Source organism: Solenopsis invicta, chromosome 5 (assembly GCF_016802725.1).
Source record: "Solenopsis invicta isolate M01_SB chromosome 5, UNIL_Sinv_3.0, whole genome shotgun sequence".
NCBI classification, from domain to species: Eukaryota; Metazoa; Arthropoda; class Insecta; order Hymenoptera; family Formicidae; genus Solenopsis; species Solenopsis invicta.
Genome location: NC_052668.1, coordinates 20,626,436 through 20,649,953, shown reverse-complemented (window position 1 = coordinate 20,649,953; position 23,518 = coordinate 20,626,436). Strand labels below are relative to the sequence as shown.

The following is a 23,518-nucleotide window of genomic DNA, read 5'->3' as shown; positions in this document are numbered from 1 at the left end:
GTCGGATTTAAAGGGCATTAAAAGATAAGTTTCCTGAAAGGAAGTTCCCGCCTGTGTTATACAAAGTATAAAATAAATACGATGTTAGTATAAAATTCCGTGCACATTGGCTTTTTTACGCTTCTTTATATGCTCTCTTTTATTTCTCGTATAATGTCATTTTCGTCGTACGTGCATGTACAAACAGAGGAAATATAATTATCCTATCAATTAGAATGCTACCCAAATTATCCTCGTAAAGTTGATAACTTCTATAGCCTTATTTTTATTACTCCAATAAATAGCGTACGATTATTACGATAAATTATCTTATTATTGCAAGCGTTATCTACGTAATAAGTAACGTAGAAAGAATACAACATTAGAAACCTATTTGTCTTCGTTGTGCCGCCGAATGATTTCTTCATTTAAATAAGCAGTTAAGATTCTCAATGCTATTTTAGAAAATTATATTTTAAGTTTAAGGGAAATTAGACGTTTAAAAAAATTTTAAAATCAGGAAACTATATATTAATCACAAACATATTCTTAAAATTTCATCAAAAAAAAGTTGTTATATTATGCAAAAAGATTGGAGAACCTCCTTAACACATGACAGAAGATGCGTATTTTCATCGCGCGAATGCGTAATGTCGTCGCATGTAGAAGAAAATACAAACTACCGCCGTCAGAGGTGATAATCGGCTAACCGCGATAATTTGTCCGCGCGTTTGTATATCTAAAAAGCCGAGCGCCTAGTCGGAGTGCGATGATAGCAAACACAAATTGGTGGTGGCTGGACTAATATACCCGAATATGATGAATGGTCTTTTATATCCACGGACGTAGTAAGGTGTTATGCGTTACGTTAGTGTTGAATTATTGCGTGCGTGGGGCAGCCGCGCGTCGGCACAATAACGCAGCCCGCGGGAGGGCCCGGTCTCAGGGTCCGACCGGGTCTCTCTCTTCTGCCCAACGTCCCGAGCTTTTACCCGCGAGACATCGAGATACGCGCCCGAGCTCGATACCTCTTTCCATTGCTTCCTTTTTTTTTTCTTTCCTCGCTGCGCGATTTTAATCGAACCGCGTTACGAGCGAATCGAAAGATCAATCGGTATTGATCTCCTCGAGGATTTATGATCGTCGACTCGTTATTATCATTCATGAAGTGTAATAACCCGCGAAACAAACGACGCTATTCGTTGCTTTACGGTCGCGCATCGTCGTGATATTTCATCCCCCGTTCGCACATCCTTCAAATTTTTAGATTAAAAAAAAAATCCCATCAACATTTTTCGAATCTAACGATGCAAACTCGGGTCGATCAGTTCTCACGTGTTGCATAAGAGTCCGTCAATGCCACACGTTATCACTTTCCGAACGATCATTTAGCACCTTAGCAGCTCTTTACCCGTACCAAATTACCGTTCGTAAAATACTGACGCTCGACGGAGCGACGACTGGAAAGAGACAGACAGATATGTTGATCCAATCTACTCTAATTATCGCTAGGGAGGTAGGCATAATAATAGCATCATCTCAGACTCAAAGTTGCGCCACAAACTTCGTAGAGAGACGACGGAGGGGGAGGGTTGGAGAGAGAGAGAGAGAGAGAGAGAGAGAGAGAGAGAGAGAGAGAGAGAGAAGAACAGAAGCACTGACGGCAAGCTTGATTGATGGACGAGTCGCCATGTTTATAATTAGAGCCTCGACGTTTCCGGTTCACTGTCTAACGCGCTCGGGCCGCGATTCGCCGTGGATCAATCTCTCCTTTCTGTAACCGCGTTGAAAAGTTTTACTTCGCCCTCGCGCGCCCACGTAGAGCTGCGCTGAATGAGAGAATCGCGACTGCGCTGATAATTGCACTATCTCGAAGAATCGTTGAAACTCCTCATCTGTCGTGCGTGTGATGTGAAAGATGCGCGAGAACACGTTATCGCGCGCGCGCGGATGAACGCGTGAGAAAATGTGCGATTTCACGGCGTTGTTCCGCTTCGCTCGTCGATTCTAATTTCGGTGCTTTCGGTGCCGAGCAGATGCAACGTGTTATCGAACCTTTTAACCACGTGGACGTTTACGACGCGCGGTCGGACGTACCGGCTACGAAAATCCACGTGTGCAGGAAACGAGATGCGGGTCGCGCCAGTCACGCGTATGTATCTCTCTCAACGGTCGACGAATTCAAACGATGGATCTAAACAAATTTGCGAAATACGTCGAGCGTATCCACTTTGAAAAAACTCGAATGGTCCCCGCTCGAATCGCTCTCTCCAAGCTTCTCTTAATCGAGTTCCGAGCACCTCCGAGTATATTTTTCTAAAGATGCCAAGTGGTGAGAGTAGCGCGTGACCATGACAAAACGCGTGACGATTATGAGCGAGTTAAATATAAATTATAGATATATCAATGTGTGTAAGTCGAGCGCCTACCTTCTTACTTTTAAACGTGAAAATTGTTCGCGATATATTCTCGCCTTCGTAAAATTGGCAAATGTCGAAAGACATTCTCTCTCTCTCTCTCTCTCTCTCTCTCTCTCTCTCTCTCTCTCGTTGAGAAGAGTCCTTTTAACGTGCCACAGGAACAACCAATATTTGTAATATAAACTCCATTATGTTACTTTGTCACTTTTTCGCAGGCATCACGCATTATTTTCACGTTAGATCGCTTCATCGAATACATCGGGGTAATTATTATTCCGTTGATAGACTCACCTCTGGACTGCATGAAAGAGAAGAGGTTATCCAGGAATGCTTTTCGTTCCGGGGTATCGTCCAGCTCGTACAACTGAAACAGAAAGAAATAAAGACAAGTGAGTCTCGTTGTAATATGCAAAACAAATAAGACATTTCGAAGTGTCTTGCCACTAGCATATTAAATTTAATGAGGCAACGCCCCTTTTTCCAACATTTACAGAAATTACGTACGTGTAGGGATATCTTGTGCACGATGACGAGTACATCTTCATTCCACGTGGCATTATTAAATTATATTATAATTGAAAAGCGTGCGCGATAAGATCTTTTTATCAGTACACGTGAAAAGAATTTTCTCTTAGAATTTACTCTCAAAATCGTAGTAGGATAACATGAATTTCGAGAAATTTTACTAAAATTTCTAATTTAACTGAAATATACATGTATGTATAAAATTACATTAAAATTATTGTATAATAAAAAATTCTTCAAATTCCACGTTGTTCCACGACCATCACGACTTTTATAAGAAAATTCTCTTCGCGTACAGCAATACAATTCGATATAATTAACCAATCAACATTTTTATGTCGCGTGCACGTTCATAATCGCGCAAATACTTGACTCCTCGCAATGCTCTCCTCGTCTCTCGATCGGGAGAATAAAACGTTACCTTGCGGCGTGGTAATAAAAACAGGAGTGAAACAAGTGTGCTCATAGCGACAGGCAGATTAGTTAGCTCCGATTATTAATGATTCCGTTTAACCTGCCTCATAACCCGAAACCCTCGCCGACTATACGAAAGCCAAACCCCCTTCAGGCTGGCGGCCCGTATTATCATATTTGTTATGTACGATGTGCTATATCTAATCTGAGACCTCCTAATTGCTTTTATAATATGAGCCCCGTACACCCTCGCTTTCTCTTCTCCTAGTGTCTCTCTGTATCTTCTTTTTCTCTGGCGCTTTCTACATCCCTTAAACGTTCATTCGACAAGCAACTACGGGCTCGTTCCTTTTCCTCTTTCGACTCTTTCCGCCCTTCGCAATTCAACTCGACTCGCACGTCTGCCGCGACGATAAATTTCATTCAACTAATCGCGCGGTGTTTCGCAACACTATCTTTCTCCCCAAGGGCAAATAATAATTAATACGCTGCCTTACGCTCACCGTCTATCCCATCTAGTTTTCCACCTAGACTGCCCGCGGATTATGAAAGTAAGAATAAAACAAAAACAACTGCAAATGCATGTATATTACACATTTGCATTTCAGTTGGTACTTACTACTCGCTGTGTGTTAATTGTATAAAGTTTTCTTGGTATATTCTTTTCTAAGCATCTATTCTTTTTTTATATCTAAGCCAATAAAGGAAAGTAGCCAATACTGATCATAAATCTCCTGGAGCGATATTTATTTCTCAAAAACTAAATATGTGTGTGTGTGTGTGTGTGTGTGTGTGTGTGTGTTTTGCACTTTATTAATACTGATGAAAGCCAATATATCATTTGATAAAAAATATCTAGTTTGTATTTAAGTTTCTAAAGTTTTATTTTTAATTTTTGTTTAAGAACTATAATTTATAAACGAAAAGGTATATTTTTATTGGTAATTTTCTTTGCTTATTTTAATGAGAAGGCTAATTAACTATTTACATTAGAATTAACCATCCAAAATCTATTTCACATTTTGTATATATCTTAGCGACGATACGATTAATGAGATCACCACCACTACAGTGGTACCAGTTCGTTCAACGCGATGTAGAAATGTTAAGTAATACATCAAAACGCAACGCCTATGTGAAGACGTAAATGTCGACGCCTGTCACGTGAAAAAATGCTGCGTGCACGAGATGTATGGCGACAAAACGAAATACGTGCAGTATGCACGCACGAGGCGCGTACAGCTATGTAGAACGGACGGTTTCTCAGCGTGCAGTGGCAGGTGGCTGGAAATCGCCACCACACGTGCAGTAGATCGTTAATCGAAGTTAATCGATGAAAGGGAGGAAGAGAGAGAAATTTATTCATACTCCGAAGAACGAGCTCAATTTTCGCGAAGGGGCGAACCCCTTCACCCTCGCCCCCTTGTCCCCTCGATCTCGTCCGCTACCCTTGATGAGACGAAGCAATGAGACGAGCGTATCGTAGGAACGAAGGAACGAAGAAACGAACGGATAGACGGACAGCATTTCTCAAGGGCCATTTTGTACCACTTTCTCGTGTTTTTTCTTTGGCTACACGAGCGATGAGCTCGTTAGGGGCAGCCGGAGGGAGAGGACGAAGTAAAAGGCAAGGGAGGAGGGGACGGAGAGAGCATAGAGGCTGAGGGTTCAAGCGAGGTATATTGATTGATCTACAGTTAAGCGGACTGACGGCAGCCACGTGAGGATCAGGGGAGAAGAGCAGTTCTCTCTCTCTCTCTCTCTCTCTCTCGCTCGTATTCCACATGCCGCTCGTGTGTACCTCACTACCGTGGTAAAATAAAGACGGGGCAACGGAATTTGCTCTCGATGATGCATGCGCCGCAGCCCCGCCCTCTCCTTCTCTCATCCACTGACGGCCGGTGAATAATAATTCCTGATACGACCGCCGGTTGATCGGACGACTTTCGTCCCGGGCAACCACGGGGAGAGCCAACTTTGCCGATGATCGATGTACGCGTGCTTAGTAACGTTAACGGACTCGAAGGTGCCGTGATTATAGCGACCGAGCTGTATATACACACAGTGCGTTCGGTAAGAATGTCCGGTAATGATCGCGTTCGATGAACGCGAAGCGATTTCTTCAAACTTTTAATCATTTTCTCTTCAAGGATTTGTCAAGAGTGTCAATTCCTTCATTGCCACGAGACGTTTGCACTTTGCAATTTTATTCTACTGATTGCGAGCTGTAATAAATGATCATCTTCGATCAATTTGCGAGTTTCGACTCATTCAACGACGCTTTGTTAGTAGTAGTTATTAATATAGTGAAAAGGAAGTGGAGCACCACTATACAGCAAATGTGTCATGAATCGCACTTCTCGGACGTAAAGATCGTCGAACCGATTTCTAAGCTCTTCCTCGTTCTGGCCTCTTGACCATCGCGCGATGAATTTTATGGTCTCGAGACGCGAAATGCGATAGAGGAGACGAACGTAGAAGAGCAAGAAGAGCTCTCTCTCTCTCTCTCTTCTCTCTCATAAAGCACTTTGCGCGGCACACGTCGCTAGCTTTACGAGCAACGATTATCGATGCGCGACTTTTTTTCTACCGCGTCAGAGATTAAGATAGTTCGCTTTCTTCCGGTCGGATAAAGAGCGTCGATAACTTTGTTCTCCTATATAAATGTTACAACTGAAATAACAATAGATGGAGAAGAAATGTAGTGATTGTGGTATAAGAGTCTACGCGTCTGCTTTCTGTGCCAGATATCCGGGTTCAAATACATTGGATTTTTAATGAATCACCAGAAAGGCAATGGAAAATAAGTAATTACTGAGACACCTCTGCCAAGACAGTCACCATGAAGCATGCATAAACATGCACGAAATGAAGGTGGTGACGACGTCACATCCAATTTATCAATAAATAATCATAAAATCAAAACTTGACGATTTTCAGTCGACATAAAGAATCGACATAGACATTTACGACAGCGTATCAAAAATCGTTGCTACAGACACAAATCTTTCATATGTTATGTATGTACAATATTGCGATATTTTTAAGAATAGATACATCTCACCTCCTCGAAATGAATAATGTAAAATTTCTACACCGTCTATCAAGCCTCGTTCGAAATAGAGGAGAAAACGTTGGCAAGCAGCCCGGATTTACACTTGAACGACTTATTATCTTCAGTACATAATTAAGCGTGGATCACCGTAAACCGAAAGTTGTCTTCTTGCATTCGCAGGAGAGGATGCGACGGTGTATCGCCTGCGCGAACCTTTTCAAGGTACACGAATTGAAGGGTGCGTCTCGAACGGAAGGGGGCGCAGCCTTACGTAATGACTTTTCCTTTTGAGTTTCGAGATTAAGATATCAGATATAAAGATGACCATGAAAAGAAAACGATATCTTTGTACGAAAATATACAGCACTCTCAGCACGTTAATGATAATGCTAAATTATTGATTTCATAACCGACTCTTGCATTAGAATTGAAATAAAATTGACATCTATTCGCGAGTGTTAATTTAAAATTCAATATTTGTGACATGTCTCATTTTTATTACGATATAATATCAAGAAAATGATGTGAGATATATATACTTAAAAACGTTAAAAATCTATATCCTTTAGATGTTTCTTCGACTAAATTATTAAATAATTTTCCGACACGCAAATTCGCTCGACCATGCGAATTCCGCGGTAGGTTCGCTTGAATTACGACAAACGTGCGAAGCGAGATAAAAATTTTATCGCTCGTTTCCTCCGACGGTCGTATTTGCTCTTTCAAAGGATTTGAGAGATCGTTAAAGCACGAATGTGGTGTGATGCAATTACGACGACAAGAAACTTCATTTTGTAGAAATCTCTCAGACGTAAATTGTTTCGGGTCCATATATATGTATCTAATCAAAAAAAAGTTAATATTAATAATAAAAACGTATACGAGCAAAACAGTTTCAAGTATCCTGTAATATAATAAAAGTATCATAAGAAAAAATTTACAAAAACCTACAAAACTTAAATTTCTTTTTGCCTAAAGATTAATTACTCTCGCTATCTTTCAAGAATGTCTATATGGAAAGAACGATTTTGCTGAAACAGATTTGAAAATAATTATGTTGGACCATTAAAATTTATATTGGATATTTAAGCTGGCTGCTAAAACATCCAAATTTTTTGCAGCAATATTATCGCGTTTGAGCGTCCTATATAATTATTTTAATAGTCTAACATAAAATTGTTTTTGTATCTAGCTAAATTTTTAGATAGTGTAGGAAAATTGTTCCCGTATAAAATTTGAAACGATTTCAAAGCATTTCTCTCGTTCAATCTCTTGATCAGTTTTTCAAGCTTATTATTTTTATTTTGTGTATAATGACTTTATACTTAAATAATCATAAAAAAGAATTATTTAGCAGCAATAATTGGAACAGTTACCCCAACTTGAATGGATGAGAAGAAAAATCGGAGTAGGTTCGATTCGTCGGGGTATAAGTGTAGGAAGATATCCGGTGGACGTTGGAAATGGCGAACTTTAAGTGGGGATATCAAGATCGGCGGTGGGTTATACGAGCGGCCATAATAGTCGCTACCATTACCCGCTTCCAGGACATTAAAAGATAGCAAAGGCAATTATAATCATTATGACGTCGAGCAGCGCGTACAATGCCGCTGGTGCGTTACGCTCCTATAAAATCTCCGTAACGTCCAGAACAACGAGTAGCCCGAGAAACGCGGCCTTTTCTCTCTTTCTCGCTACGCCCAGTAAACTCCACGAGTTGGTTATCGCGCCACATCTCGAATCAGCCCCACTTCAAGCCCCAGCTTTAAGAAGCGACGCGACATGTCGGCAAACGTGTTCTTAAAACTGTCTTTAAAAAAGAATTTCTTAAAGATTCTAAACAAATACAACGATAAAGACGCGTTAAGAAGTCGCGTAAAAACGATACGAGTTACGTGTGTAAAACTGATAAGGAAGATCTGTCAGTAAAAAAATGAAAAGAGATCGTATCTTTGACAAATCGAATAGATTTTAATCAGTGCAGGAGCACTTAAGATTTCTGAATTGTTGGGAAACGTGAGGTACTTCTGTTACAGCGCGCAGACCGACGGAAGACTTTTCTACCTGTTTTTGCTCGTGTTTTGGTTCGCTTCGCATTCAGACATTTATACGGCACGATGGAACAATCGAGAGGGAGACGCCAGATAATTGCAGCCTCCGGAAAGTACTACAGAGTTCCGAGAAGATAAAGCAGACTCAATGAAATCGCAAAGACAGCGATTTTAGTTGCGAACAGTAGTTGTATCGGTAAATGACGCTCGAATGAAAATAAGATAAAAATGATAAATGCAATGGAGCAAAAATAGCACACAGATATAAGCGAGAGCTGGCTTTGCCAGGAAACGAGAAAATACGAGACGAAAACCGATTGACACTATCCGGGGTCGCTCTCTCGAAATAACGTGGATGGGGATCCACTCCGCGAATTCCCATTATAGGGGCGAAATCAATCGGCTTTATCCCACCGATATCGTCTCGCGGGAAGAGAAAGACTCATTCCGTTGTCCTTGGACAGCTCTAATCCGAATGAGGTTCCGTTCGAATCCACTCGCCACATCCATTTCTTTGAACGGATCTAGCCTCGAATGAGCTTCCAAGAGAAATTCATTGACGTTTTTCCAACGATTCATCCTTACCATCTCGCAGCTTTCTCTCCACGTTTGTCTCTTGTTTCATTAAATTGGAAATATTATAATTAAATTTCCAAGAAATATCGTACACACATATACATAGGAAATAATGATAAATTATTATCGTCTGAACGAGAGAAACAAAGTCATCGAGCAGATCTTATAGCGTTCCCATCGTAAAATGAAATCGGCCTATTAAAGGCCGGTGAATGGATTTCCACGGGCCTCCTACGCGAGTGCCGAACCGAAATGAAATTGTGAAAACAATCTCTAAGAATAATCAAGACTCGTTGCGACGAAAGAAGTAAGAGAAGTTTACACGAGAGAAGGAGGTGATGCGGACTCTCCATGATGTCGGCGTCAACAAAGAAGTGTAAGAAACGAAATACTCCGTGGTCCCTTTGCGTCCTCCCTTTTCTCCTCCTCTCTGCCTCTTCCTCTCTTTCTCACCCAAGAGCGAGAGACTCGATAGAGTCGGATTTTATGCTCGTAGCTGGAAATATTAAATCGCACCTAAGCACGTTTTATGTCGACCGCCTAATAATCTCCGACAACTGACTTTGACTTCTCCCTTCCACCTCCCACCCTTTTCCTCCCTTCCACTCTCTTCGCTATCGTCATTTCATTTTCGCCTCTCTGTCTACATCTCTCTGCTCTCAACGGAGACCGCTCGAAAGCCCTCTGTGGGCGGCCAATGCATCCATCCGTGGCCCATAAACTCTTTAAATGTTCCGAAAGGGCCCCTGGTTTACTCTGTAACCCTTTCACGTTGATCCCTTCTTTCGCGGTTGCCAATTCAGAAAATACATAAAATCGAATAATCTATGTCGCGGTCACGATTGTCGTAAACGTGGGAATCGATCGCGAAATGGTCAATCGAAACGCGTTTAACGATTCGACGCAGACGTCGTTTATCAAGAAACGGTCTCGCGCGCCAAGTATATACAGAAATGTAGTAAAAGACTACAGCGTATTCTTTATCAGAGAGATGGACTAGACTTTTTTAGATGTATTTAACAATCACGAAACTAATTATTTGGACGCAAGATATAATTTATTTTTATACTAAAAATTTTTCTTGTAATTTTATTTAAATACATCTTGCAATTTGATTTTGTTAGTAAGAGATCAGTAAATTTTTTTCAATTTGATTTTCAAAATATAAGTTTGATGAAAACGTATCGCTACAAAGGTTCTCATTTCCAATCAGTTTTCTAACATGGACCTATTTAATAGAAAAATATATAATCAATCTATTTTAACAATGTAGCAATTTTTTTAATGCATCATTGGCCAAGATGACGACAAGATTTGACGAAAATATTTCTTAAACCTTCGGATGTAAATATCGTTGCCTATCTTCGATTCTTTGAGGCGAACAGTGAGACGAGAAGCGGAAATATAGCACGCCTTACGCCCGTCGCACCCCTTCGTTACTCGCGGTTAATTCGCTCGTAAACGTCGACGGGAGAGAGAAGCCGATTGGCGAAACGTCGGACGTACAATTTCACGGGCTGACTGTGGCGAGTACGGTAATCGGCCTGCGCACAATGTTACACGACGACAAATTGTCCGATCTAGAATGTACGACGCAAATACAGCGACGCGGTGAGGGTCGATTCGCCGAGCGTGGCTTTTTAAGCAGAGTCGTGCCTTCCAAGGCACATTTTTTTTTGCCGCATCCCGCGATAAAAATCCATGTGGCGCGTTAGCGCGCGGCTAATTCAATTTAGATAATAAAGTCCGACCTGTGGCTAATATAAATTTGCGTTAACCAACGCGTTAGTCATCTTATCGCTCCACTCTTCTTTTATTATCGCGTTCGGACGATGGAGGGATTCGCCGAATGACGTATCGTCGGCAGCTAATATCTCCCAGTGTCGTTGCTCCTAACGCTCGTTTTTTCTCACACCTGCGCGTCGACGTAGCAGGAGGAGACGAGACGCGTAACGAGACGCTTTCGTCCAAGATTTACGCTCGACCCGCGCGTTCCGCAATTTAATTCGGTAGCCGGATCAATTTGATTGCGAGATATCGCGATAAAAGCTGCGCGCGCGCGCGCGCTACGGCATCCTTTCGGTTCGGAGCCACACCTCGATATTGGCTATCTGTCGTCGCGATGAATCCTTCTGTCTACATGTTCGGAGGTGTGGCAGTCATAAAAAAATCCTCAAGATATAATAGCAACGATTTGATTCGGCACAGTAGCGTAGTTAGTCGTCTCTCTCTCCAGAGTGGCTAAATTGTATTTAACGAGAGATCGCAAATGTCGACTAAATGTACGAAAAAGAGTTGGATCGAGTAACGATACTGCAGTGAACTGAAATTGCAGAATTGTACGCTAAACTTTTTCACCGACCGCGGATTGGGTTACAGGTAGCACGTTGACGGGCATCGAGGGTGGCGGTGTCACGCGGCTTACGACTACGTCACTGAAAGACAGGGTTAATACAAGTCAAGAAATTCCACAGTCGTTTTCGCTTGTCCCGACACGAACGAGAGATAAAATTACGCGGTGCGAAAGGATGCGCTGGGATCGATTAACCTGGCGACGTTTGACGTAAAATACGGCTTCTAAGTGGCATTCGGTTGTTGGTGGTTCTCTCGTCTCTTTTCTCACTTGTACCGAGCGATATGCACAGGCGAGAAGGACCATCTCGAAACGAGCGGAGAGGAGAGAGAGAGAGAGAGAGAGAGAGAGAGAGAGAGAGAGAGAGAAGTTGGGGGAGTGAAGAAAGGGAGAAAGAAAGGGCGAGAAAAAGAGAAACGGGAGTCTCACCTCGGTACGGATCAAACGGAGCTACGTGAGCGCGCTTCGATTATAATAAATCAAGACGTAAATAATGAAGGGACGGATGGCTCCGAAAGCGGACAGCGGGATGGGGCTGCGCGATCGAATCGTGCTTCTTCTTCGTTGCATCGTTGTTGCGCGTCGCACGCGGCTGTGTACGCACCGGCCTGCGAAACGCACGGCCATGAGAGGATCGTAACGGGTATTAATGCCTTTCGCCCGAGGGATCGAGAGATCTCTTACCCATACTCCACTCCACCGAGTTTGATTTCATATTGTATGCGAATAGGCCGTTTAATGAGATTAATGCCGCCGCGCCAAGTCAATTAACTTTCACGAATGATATCCGACCCGCGGCACGACACCACGTCGCCATGATTGATATTCGCAATTGCAGATAAAGCCAAGAGATTCTCGTTCGCGCGTTTGCGCGTTCACGCGTACACACGCATGTAACGTAGGAGGAATCGCCTCGACATTTCGCGCGCGTCCAAGAATGAGAGTACACTCCCACGCAGAAACAGCGAGGGCATTGTCTACCGTGTCCGCCAAGTTATTCGAGTTCAGCCATGAGAAGATTATGCGTGTGTCTCGAATCCGCGTATATTAGTCGATGGAGAAAAAGATGGAACGGGGCGGGGAGGAGGGGGGACAAGAAAGCGCGAGCGGGAGGAGGAAGGGAAACGCGAAGCCTACGAGCTCTCTTATTAACGAGGAAGCGAAACAACTCGCACCGCAACGCTAATCGAACGGGCACACAAAACGCACCGTTTCTCGCCGTATGGCCGTATCAACGGCCATCTTTGTTTCTCACGAGAGCGAGCCGTAAGACGCGGTACGTCCGATGAGAATTTATCGAGGTATGTGTTTGCTAACGTAGGAAATTCGACCTCCTTCGTTGAAGCGAGAGGAAGAAGGAGAAGAGAGAGAGAGAGAGAGAGAGAGAGAGAGACACGTCATGTAATCACTTTGCTGTCGGAAAGATGAAAAGTTTCAGCACTTCGTAACAACGATTGAAAAGTTATAAGGTCTAACACGTATCATTAACATTAGTGGATACTTGAAAGGTGCTAAGGTGCTTTTATAGATATGTTTAAAATACAGAAAGAGTAAAGTACCTCGTTCATTACTATTTCACGATTAGCGTCAAGTCATCGATAGCGATCGCCAGAGCTCGCGCGAGGTATGTTGCGCGCCAAACGCGCCTAAACGCTGCATCGCGAAAGATAACGATGAAAGATAAGACAATCGTATTACGAAACGGGGGAATACGCTCGAGGCGTCGGCTGCTGCGGCCAACGCCGTCGTCGTCGCCGCCGCCGCCGCGTGCAGTCGTCCGAGGAGCGTCCGATGACGCTCGGAGCGAATGGCTAAGCGGCGCGGCCGCGTTACGGTCTCGATCGCCAAAGTGAGTCGTTTACGAGTTCGACGAGACGGTCGACCGGTCGTGATGGAGGGCAGAGATGGTGGCGGCACGGACCAACCTCGGCGGTGGTGGCGGCGGTGGTGGCGGCGGCGGCGGCGGCCGCGTGGTCGCGCGATAGGTAGGAACTTGGAACGTGCGACGGAGGTGGCCGAGATGGAGACGACGGCCGGCGTCGGCGAGAGGAGGCAGTTAGCGCGTGTTTACACGACAGCGCTATGTAGCCGGCGACCTCACAGGGCAGTCTCGAGCCGAGCGAGGAGAACGTTTCTATTTGTTCGGACACCTCGCTCTCGCTCTCCATCTTTCTCTTTCTCTCCTTCCGTCTTCCCTTCTCTTACTTCTGGCAAAGACAACTCCCACCATTCGTGCTTTCTTTCTCTCCTCTCTCCTCTCGTCGTCCCGCCTTTCCCCTCTTTCGTCTATGACCGCGGCAGCTTCATCGAAGCAATTTGGTAGAACGTGTTAACGACGTTTCATATTTAATTTTTTTTTTTTTTTTTTTTTTTCATTTGCTTGGAGAATCGATATTAGGTACATTATCTCGCTATTTGGAAACTGTCTTCATTTTCTAGGTTGGTGTTCCTTCTTTTGCTTGCATTGATGTCTCCAAGCGCGACGAAAATCATCGACTCGAACATCATTTTCTTCGATAAGTTTTCGCTTTGTCGCAATTGTTAGTTGTTCGTTTATAGCAAGTGTAATCGAGACGAAGAAACGTTGAATACGATACTTCATAAAGAGTATATAGCTTTCAGCATGTATAAAAATGAATTGATTCGACGCTCGAAAGACGTAAATCCTTAAAACGCCTATCTTTTACGATTCAGAGACGCGGCTCTAAAAAGTCTTACTTACAGATGTATCACGCTTGGGGAAACATTTTTATTAATAAATTTAGTACGCCGTATTATATCGTGGTCTTCTGATATCTTTTCTCGATCGTCCTCGTAAAAACTGTTGCATCGTGAGAGCTGTAGTTGTCATTTTTGTAAGTTGCTCGAGCAACGGAGGATCGCCTTGGAAAAGATATATCTGCGGGATCTTTGATAGAGGTTATATACGTAGGAATTAGGAGGCTGGCGATGGACCTTTATGCGACTTTATACCGATTTTATAGTATATATACGGAACGCTACCACGAGCACGATTACGGGTTCCATGATGTTGATTAAACGATTACCGGAACGAAGAGCATTTAATGGATCGTTCGATTTTTATCGCGTCCCTTTACGAGACATCATGAGAAGCAGTATATTTTATATATTTTAATGCGTTCCTGCATGCAAACATATAAGACGGCTCTTCTAAAAGAGAACTAAAAATATCGGAAAAGTAAGACGTAAATCGGAAAACCTACCACGATTGTAAGAAAAAAATACGATATTATAATATTAAGACACCTGGGCTCGTTGACAGTTTTTTTAATAATTTTGCACTATTACGATACAAGTTACTTTTATCATAAACTCAAACGTTTTTAATAAAAAATAAAGATTTTTACGATTTTCATGAGCAAATTAATTAATGTCTTTCGAAAAACAGCTAAACAAAGAATTGAATAATTTATTATCGCCTTACTTGGTGACTTCAGATACACGCGCATAAATTTTCAAGTTTTTCAAGAGAAAGATTTAGTATAACTCGCAATTTGAATTCAGGTGACCAACGGACCTCTTCCACTTTCTTTTATCCGACACGTTCAGTCTCCTCATTTATATTACCGTCTACTTATTAGTCTATATTTTTAAAAGATAAGTGATGCGTAATGTATTCTAAAGCCTTCATTTGTCACGCGCTCTTACAAGAGCGACAAGCAGCTCAGTCCTTCATTCAAAGGGATTTCGAGATATAATATTGTTACGCCTCTGAAAAGGCGTCATGTTGTCCGGAAGTGGTGCGGTCATATCTTTTTCTGGGGTTCGACGAATAAGAAAGGATATACGTATAGCAAAATAAAAAATAAAGGTAACAGGCTCATGTGCGTACGTAGACATATATATATATATATATATATATATATATATATATATATATATAGAGAGAGAGAGAGAGAGAGAGAGAGAGAGAGATAATGCACAACGAACGTCAGTATTGAACAAATATTAAAAAGTAATGCTAGTCAATGTAAAAGCATCGAGTTTGTTGTAAAGATGGAAAGAGGTAAAATCAGACAGAAAATAAAAGAAACTGCTTGATTCACACGTGCAGCAGATACAAGCAGACTATTCTACCGCACTTGGTGAGCATAAAGGTAAATGTCGAAAAATCGCCGTGAGCGCGGCAAGAAAGCGCAGGTCTCAAAAACGTCGAGACCACGAAGATGGAGCCATTGAAGCGAGTGCAGCTCACCGCGCGTTCCGCTTCTTGTGCGGGAAACGCACTGTTCTCGTATGCGTCAGCGCGAGCATCGCCATCGAGAGCAGAGACGTACGTACAGGTGTGCGTGTCCGTGTCCGTGGTGATATTTTACCAGTCATAAAAAAACGATTAGTCAAGACTGGCCGCGGTTCTCTCTCGCTCTCGCGGAGGCAAGCCGGAGTATATGTCCTGATCTTTTTATATTATAACATCGTGCCTGCCGCTCATTTGTTAGAAATAAAACTCTCTCTCCCCCGCTCCTCGGCCGGTCGCGAGACCCCCTTATACCAGCCACCTGAGACCAAGAGCGTACCGCCGCGGCCGGGAACAAAACTTACACGCACGCAACACACGCGTCTACCATCTTCTCTCTAACTCCCGAGTTATGACGCGTTTAACATATAAATGAAAATCAGGCCTATAAAAGTTTAACGCCCGCGATTATCTGACCGGCCAAAGTTCTTTTCGCCCAACCCTCCTTCCGTCTCTTCGCTGGCCACTCGGGTGCCTCTTCCTCTTCTGCTCATTTACAGACTGCTCCCCTGGATGGTGGATTCTATTTCGGCTTCTTTCTCTCGCGCGTTTATATGATAAAAGGATGCGCGCGCGCACGCGCGCGCGGTAAGCTACCACGCATGTGTGTCTCGATAAAATTTATTAATAAATTAGTAATAATATTAATAGCACAAAGAAAGCCAGTTTTTATCTGTATTGTCAAACAGATTTACGAATTGCATACTTCAGTCATTCAAAGTCCAATTTCAACAAGTGTATTTAATAATAAAAAGTTCTATTTATTCAAATAGAATATACGGTCCAAAAAAATTACTTTTGGAACTAAAAAAAAGCTGTATTTTTAAAATAAAGTATTCATTAATTTTATTAAAAATAATATAAATTTATTAAAAATAATATAATAATTTATTGTAACAATAAAATTATTATAAAAATATAAAATTTATTCTAAGAAATTATTTATGTAAGTCATGATAGATCTTCTACATCGCTACTATCATTATCACAAGATGACAGGTTTGATCGTACATCATCAAAGACAGATGAATCAGAGTATTCACTGATAGAAAATGTAGGAGAGTTGTTGCAAGTTGAAGGCTGATACAGATATTGAGTATGAATGTGTTTCTTTTTGGAAACATTAATGTTCAATAAACCAGCTTCTATTTGCGATACCGCTTGAAAAATCTTGTTCCTTACAAGATATTGAGATGTTGGTGGCATGTTTTTTGTTGCATTGTACATTGTTATAAAGAAAAGGTATAAATAATCATTCGGAGCTGGTTCTATCATCATTTTTAAAACTTTTCCCTGATCCCTGCAGATAAGTGAAGTATTTAATGTAGTATCGTTGTTACGTTTCTTGTTTTTCTTTGGTATCGACATTCTTCTTGAAGTTGAAGCTAACTCGACAGATTCTTCAATTTCATTTATATCATTTCCTTTATTCCCTATATTTTCTTCCTCTTCTCCCTTAGACTCTACATTTTCAATATTAATTTGCGTATTAGCCATTATTTGCTTCATATTTTTAATCTCTTCATTATCAATTTCCATATTTTCATTTTCCCTATTTGCAAAATCATACTTGGAAAGTGTACACTGTTCTTGTGATGCTTTATAAGACTCTTCAAACAAATTGCTGCATTCATCGTTATTCAGATTATCTTCGCGGGTTCTATTTGTCATATAAGGTACTAAAAATTCCATTTGTTTCTGAAACTTCCAATGCTTTATAATCGTTGCTCCAGTTTTCAGGTATTTTCGCTGCCTCCGTAATGCATCTCGATGGCAATTTCTTAATTTTAACCAAACCTTTTTTGCTATTGTACCTACGATAAAATTTATATTTAACGTTATTTTCTAAATTTATTTCCTTTTCCAATCTTTTCTTCTCTTTAACATATATTTGTTCTGACATTAGAAAATAACCACAAAATTGTTATAAGAAAAGTAGTAATTTTAATGGCTGCTTTAGATGCAAACTATAAATTTATCACCACGTTGATATTGGACAATGGGAAAATTTAGCGATGGAAATTTTTTTCTACTAATGTTTTGACTAAGAAAAAATAAAGAAGTAATTTTTACAGAGCTATATCGTGCCTCTTAAGAAACATGTTAATTATAACGTTATAACAATTAATAAAAGTTTCCAAAATTTAAATTCAAACTTTAGTATTAACAAACAAATGTGTCAAACTTTAAAAATAGTAATAAATAACAATAAATAAAGTATAAATTTATTTATTTAAATAAACTACTTTATATTACCTGCCTTCACTCTATACTATTAATTCGTTCATTAAATTCTTTGGTTTTTTTAAATGTACTTGGAGAATTTTTTCGCGCAGAAACCACGTGGTTTTTATGAACGCGGAATTATATCTCTTCCAGAAGATCGATCATGAAATACATTCTCGATTAAATAAATGTTTAAATATAATAGATTTGTGCTTCAATTTAAGGTAAAAAATCGCAAAACGTAATAAATATAACTAAACTTAATAAAAATAACTAAAGTACGTACCATTTCTTAATCCCAATTTTTTCGCAATATTATCCCAAGTTTTATCCTTTAATTTAGATTGCATATAATTCGGATGATTGGTATCATAAAGAATTGGTTCATGTCGAACAGCTTCAATTAATTCTTCCGTATTCCTCATTTTCACTAATATTTCTTAATACTTTTTCCGCACAAAATGCAGGTTTGGTCTGACACAGCTAAATTGAACAGAGCAGGTACTACAACTGAACATCTCTAACCTACGAACCTCCACGTTGTCCTCTACACTTTTGAATAGCAACCGTATTGGCAGAACAGAGAATAGGGATATTTTTCAGACAATTAATAGTTTCCCTATGGAAAACCATTTCCGGAATTATGCTTTAAAAGGTCAAGGTGGTAGACGTGCTTAAGGTGTTCCTAAATCTCTTCTTACAGATACAAAAATCTATACTGTACTGTGCTGTGCTGTGCCGTGCTGTGCCGTGCTGTGCCGTGCTGTGTGAAGCAGTTCGTAAATCCGCTGTTTGACAATTCAGACATTGAAATAAATTTTTCATGTAATTATTTTTCAAAGAAAAAAAGTCTGCTTGAAAATAATAAATTACATGGAAAAAAAACAGAGTCATGGAGAGTTTTGTTTTAACATCCGAATTGCCCAAAACGTCTAAACATATATTTAATTTTGTATCAGAATTAGATTCTGAACTTAAATTAATAAATTTTCGTATTAAAAATAGAAATAAATAAAACTCTTTACATCAAATTTAATCACATGTTTTGCACAAAGCTAAAGACTAAAGTTGCTTGGCAACACGTGCCACGTGTGTTCTGCGTGAAATTCTTGCAAACTGTTCCAGCAGACAAATTTCTGCACACTGTGTTGCCCTGACTCACTTTTTACATGTAACTATTAAAAAAAAACGTGCAACACGGTCAACGTGTAACATGTGCAACGTGTAACACGTGCAACGTGCAACACGTGCAACATGCCCTGTGTTCTGTGTGGAATTTGTACAAACTGTTCCATACAAATTTCTGCACACAGTGTGGTCCTGCACTGGCTCGTCCACGCCTATTTAATATTCGTTTGGGTCAGTTCATCTCCTGCTGTTACAAATAACTCAAAGTGTTTGAAATACCTTTTTCCATTGTCTGATTTAAAAGAAGTCTAGGTGACCATTTTTTGTAATAATTTTACTTCCATGTAATGTATTTCAATTTTAAGAAATAATAATAGAATATCCAACAAAGCTTAAAAATTCCCAAGATCATTAAAAAAAAAATCGTTATACCAAAATGTCGAGACTACAATAGTTTTTAAATAAGAAAGGATTCAAGTTTAAAGACAGATGAAACTGTCTGAAATTCGGCGCTTATTGTTAGATATAGCGCATCGCTGTTAAGCCAGTAAAGGTATTATACGCAAAATCAATATAAAAAATGAGAATCATATTTAGGAAGACCCGCACTAGTACGCTAGCGTAGAAATATTCAAGTTCTAACATAAGATTTTGAAACATTACCAAGTATAAATAAATATTCTATTCAGGTACGATAACTCTACAGACAGTGTACGACATCCAAGAGGCTAATAGCAATCCAATTGTTGGCAAATACGATAGCGATGTTGCGGCATCGTTCTTCGTTTAAAATTTCCACGAACGCGGCAAAGCGAATGGTTCTCGCGGATCCCCGTGGGTTATTTTGAATATTGCATGCAAGGAATATTTCGATTCCGGGAATCGAACTTCGCCTGCAGAGCGCGATTATCCAACCCGCCGCCGAGTGCAATAACAGATCTTCGTCTGTCTGTCGGTGCAGCTATCCGTGTATCGGTATGCGTGCTACGAGAAAGATCGTTTATAACCAACACGATCGAGGGATACGTGAGACGTTCGTTTATATTCTCTCCTGTGTGCGATCGTGCGCAATTGTACGGCATTTCGTGTCACGAAGGAATGATCGGCGAGACGCGAATAAACACTCGCCTGGGATAGTATTGAATCGCGGTGGCATGGTTCGGAGTTTTTAAAAATGCGACCGGTTCCTGGTAGTGCCACGATACCATAATTGGAGTAACGTCGACGGACAATTTTTGTCGCTTCGAATGTCAGGTCGGATATTTACAAGAAATATAAATGGATAGTGGCCGCGTATATCAATAATGACATACCTCTGAATCGAGTGAGGATGCTCTCGCGTCGCGACTTTCGACCGCATCATTCACACGTTCTGCATTTTAACATCAAAATGAACAAAAGTGCAGAATAATCATTTGGTTACCCGACCATTGACAGCTATCGAAAGCGGATATAAAAAAAAGGATTCGTCAAATATTTTATGTTGCAAATGAGATTTTTTTCTTGTTTAAATCTTGAAAGAATTTCGCTAGATTTGGAATAAAAATTTATAACATCGAATTTTCTCATAATGTGAATTTTTATAAGAGCTTCTCATATTTTATAATGGGAGGAGAATCTCTACTCGATTATTTTCTTTTGTAGAGAAAAATCTTACAAGATTGATTACCGTTGATTGTCATCCTGAGAAATTCTTTTATTATACTAAAATCAAAACTATGATGAAAGAGGCCCCCAAATTCAGGTGCACCTCAATCTTTAAGAGCGTCGAAGAGAGGGGCATCGGGCCCCTCTAAAACCCAATTAATCAAGTTCAAACTCCAGTTAATGAGCCCCTGCAGAAAAGAAGAAAGGCAGATGTTCCACGAAATCAAGTATCTAGTAAAGGCGCCACGTGAATTTTTAGATGCAAATTTGATTGTTAGTATTAATTAAAATTCAGAAAGGCCAAGAGATACGAGATATTCGATACGAAGAGAAAAACTCTCGTTTATGATAATTAGAGATTTTTGAAAGAGAGTCGATGGGGCGTTTGAATTCGAATCGGGCTTAAACTTCCCTCGTAACAAAAGGAAGAGGAGCTGCTGGTTGCCGAGACAGTCGAGCGATTCTCGGTAGCTGCGCGTCGATCGCGTGCACGTTTAATTTTAGATGTCCCGTTGCTCTTGCCTTACTCAGAAGGCTCTCAAGTGCGCAACGAGTGCGTAAGTAAGTGCAGGTTAAGTAGGTGAGTACGAAAAGTTGGGGGTCTGCGGCGTCTGCACGTGCGCGCGTCGCGTCGCGTCGTTACGCTCGCCGCGGCCGGGGCCGGAGCAAGGATGAAAGTGCAAGTGCGCGCTGCGCGCACTTGAGCAGCAGGACGAGATGAAAACGTCGAGACAACGCGAGTACGCGAAGTAGCTTTTAAATGTAGAGCGCAAGGCTCTCCTCTCGCGCGATGCGTTTTCGCCAAATTGGAATTGTCGGTCGCGGACGCGTCCAACAATTTTTCTTTATCTCGTTCGGGAGAGATTTATTGGCTAGCTTGACGAGCGTATTTTGATAGCGCGGTCTCGCCGTGATTTATCATTCGCCGTGCTTACCTTCGACATGACGTTATTGCAGCGTGGCGTGGCGTGGCGTGGCGCGGCGCGGCGGTCTGACTCGAGACGCTCGAGAGCGGTCGATGGCGCTTACCTACCACCGTTGACGATAACGCACGCACACGGATCTCGGGATGCTTACGTGGGCGAGCTGGCAGGCTTCCGTCACTCTCTTTCTCGTACCCACGCCTCTCGTCGTGGGCTCCCTTATTGGATTATCCGGCGCGAGTCGTAAATCTCGCGCTGGAGCTGCCAATCCGCGAGTCGTAAACATCCTCGAATCGATTCGGTTCGAGACACGCGATGCGCGATCATGGACTCGATCGGAAGATGGCGAGATTCAAGATACGTCAGCGCGATCAATTGAAATCGCGCCGGCGACCTCGCCTCGTCGAGACGCGAAATTGTGAAAACTGATAATTACTCGGCGGTACAAACGCCGCGTTGCGCCAAGGTATCGCGGAGGGAAGGAAGAGAAGAGCTCTGAGCGAGCAGAGAAGAGAAGAGAAGAGAAGAGAAGAGAAATGAAGAGAAAAGAGAAACACGGGGGAGAAGGGAGGACGAGGAGGCGAAGCGATGGCGTGATAAATGATCGAGTATTTAACACTCTTTACGGATTAGCATATAAACTACGGGCAGTCCATAGATCTTCGTGGCAACGCATTAACGGACGAGGAGCAGAGCACGAGGCTGATCTCTCTGTCTCTCTTCTTTCTTTCCATCGTTCCTCCGTACCTCCCTTTCGACGTAACCGATCTCTCTCCCTCTCTCCCTCCTCTCCAACTTGTTCGAGCGGGTTATTGTTTCGCGGTTCCCTTCCATCGCTCCCGTTTATCCATCCTTTTTCCCGCATGCCTCTCACGGACGTCGTACGAATGCGAACGAGTCGTTAATTCAACGATAACGAACAGCACCGTTCCCTTCGCGAATCATTAGACGTCTCTTCGACACGCAACGCGTATCAATGACGTTTCAGTGTACCTACACCTGTGCGAACCTGTGCGGATGTTGTGGGCGTCAAAGCGTGCACAGTCGAAGCGGATTCGCCGTTAGCGGATAATCGCGTTAATCTACTCATTACAACTAGACATAACGCTTGTTCGCTTGTTGTTTTCGCTGCGCGAGAAAAGAAGAAGAGGAGATATCGCCACCAACAGATGATAGATACGCCAATCGTGAAATCGATAATACGATACACGAGTCGTCTTACGAACGAGCCACTTCCGTTCCCTCCGGGGATGTTATATATCGCTCGCAATTAAGCCCCTTGTCGAGATGGCTCAGCGATCCGCAACGCATCTCCCCCTCTTGGATGAAGGGAGACCTTAATCGGTCCCCTAATAAAGTGAGAAGGAGAAAATGACGTGGTTACACGGCGTAGATAAAAGTGAGATTTGCTGATTAATTGATTAGGGAGGCGCCAAAGTCCGCCCCGCGCATTATACCCGGCCGTACCCCGTCATTAAGGGCGCCCCGTGCACACTCCCGTCGCGAGGCGCGCGCACAGGAGTATACTATACGTGTATCACGTTGCTGCGCATAACACGAATCCCTTCGTGCTTCGTGAGAACGCGGCCCCCTTTAATGGCTGGACGAGCGGAAATGTTTAGCCCTTGCGATGAACATTTCCAAAATCGCGCAAGTTTCTTCGATTCGAGAAAAAGTATAATACTTGGCATTTCTCATTATAATTGTCATTAGGAGCTCCATTTTTATCATTGTTATTGCCACAATGTTAGAGATGATGTCTGTACAATGCCTTACATGTACAAAAAAGTTGTTACAACTAATTTTAATATAGTTCACTAAAATGGCTATAATTTATTATCATTTTCAGTGTCAATTATATTTAAATTATAATTGCAATCATTTTTTTGTCAGTGTATTCTTCCATATTATTTCTAATATTAGAGTAGCAATAAAAATGGATCTTCCAATTAAAATTATTTTA

The 23,518-nt window shown here is 41.7% G+C and overlaps 1 protein-coding gene across 4 annotated transcripts in view; it reads right to left on the bottom strand.

Annotated features, from left to right (window-relative positions):
- The window catches only part of LOC105195106 (protein dead ringer), a 133,453-nt gene that overhangs the window by 26,146 nt on the left and 83,789 nt on the right, over positions 1-23,518 (bottom strand). For all 4 annotated transcript variants that reach the window (XM_039449902.1, XM_011160344.3, XM_011160345.3 and 1 more), the window contains exon 4: positions 2,691-2,763. In XM_039449902.1, coding sequence (XP_039305836.1) covers positions 2,691-2,763 — 73 coding nt within the window. The remainder of the gene's footprint in view (positions 1-2,690; positions 2,764-23,518) is intronic.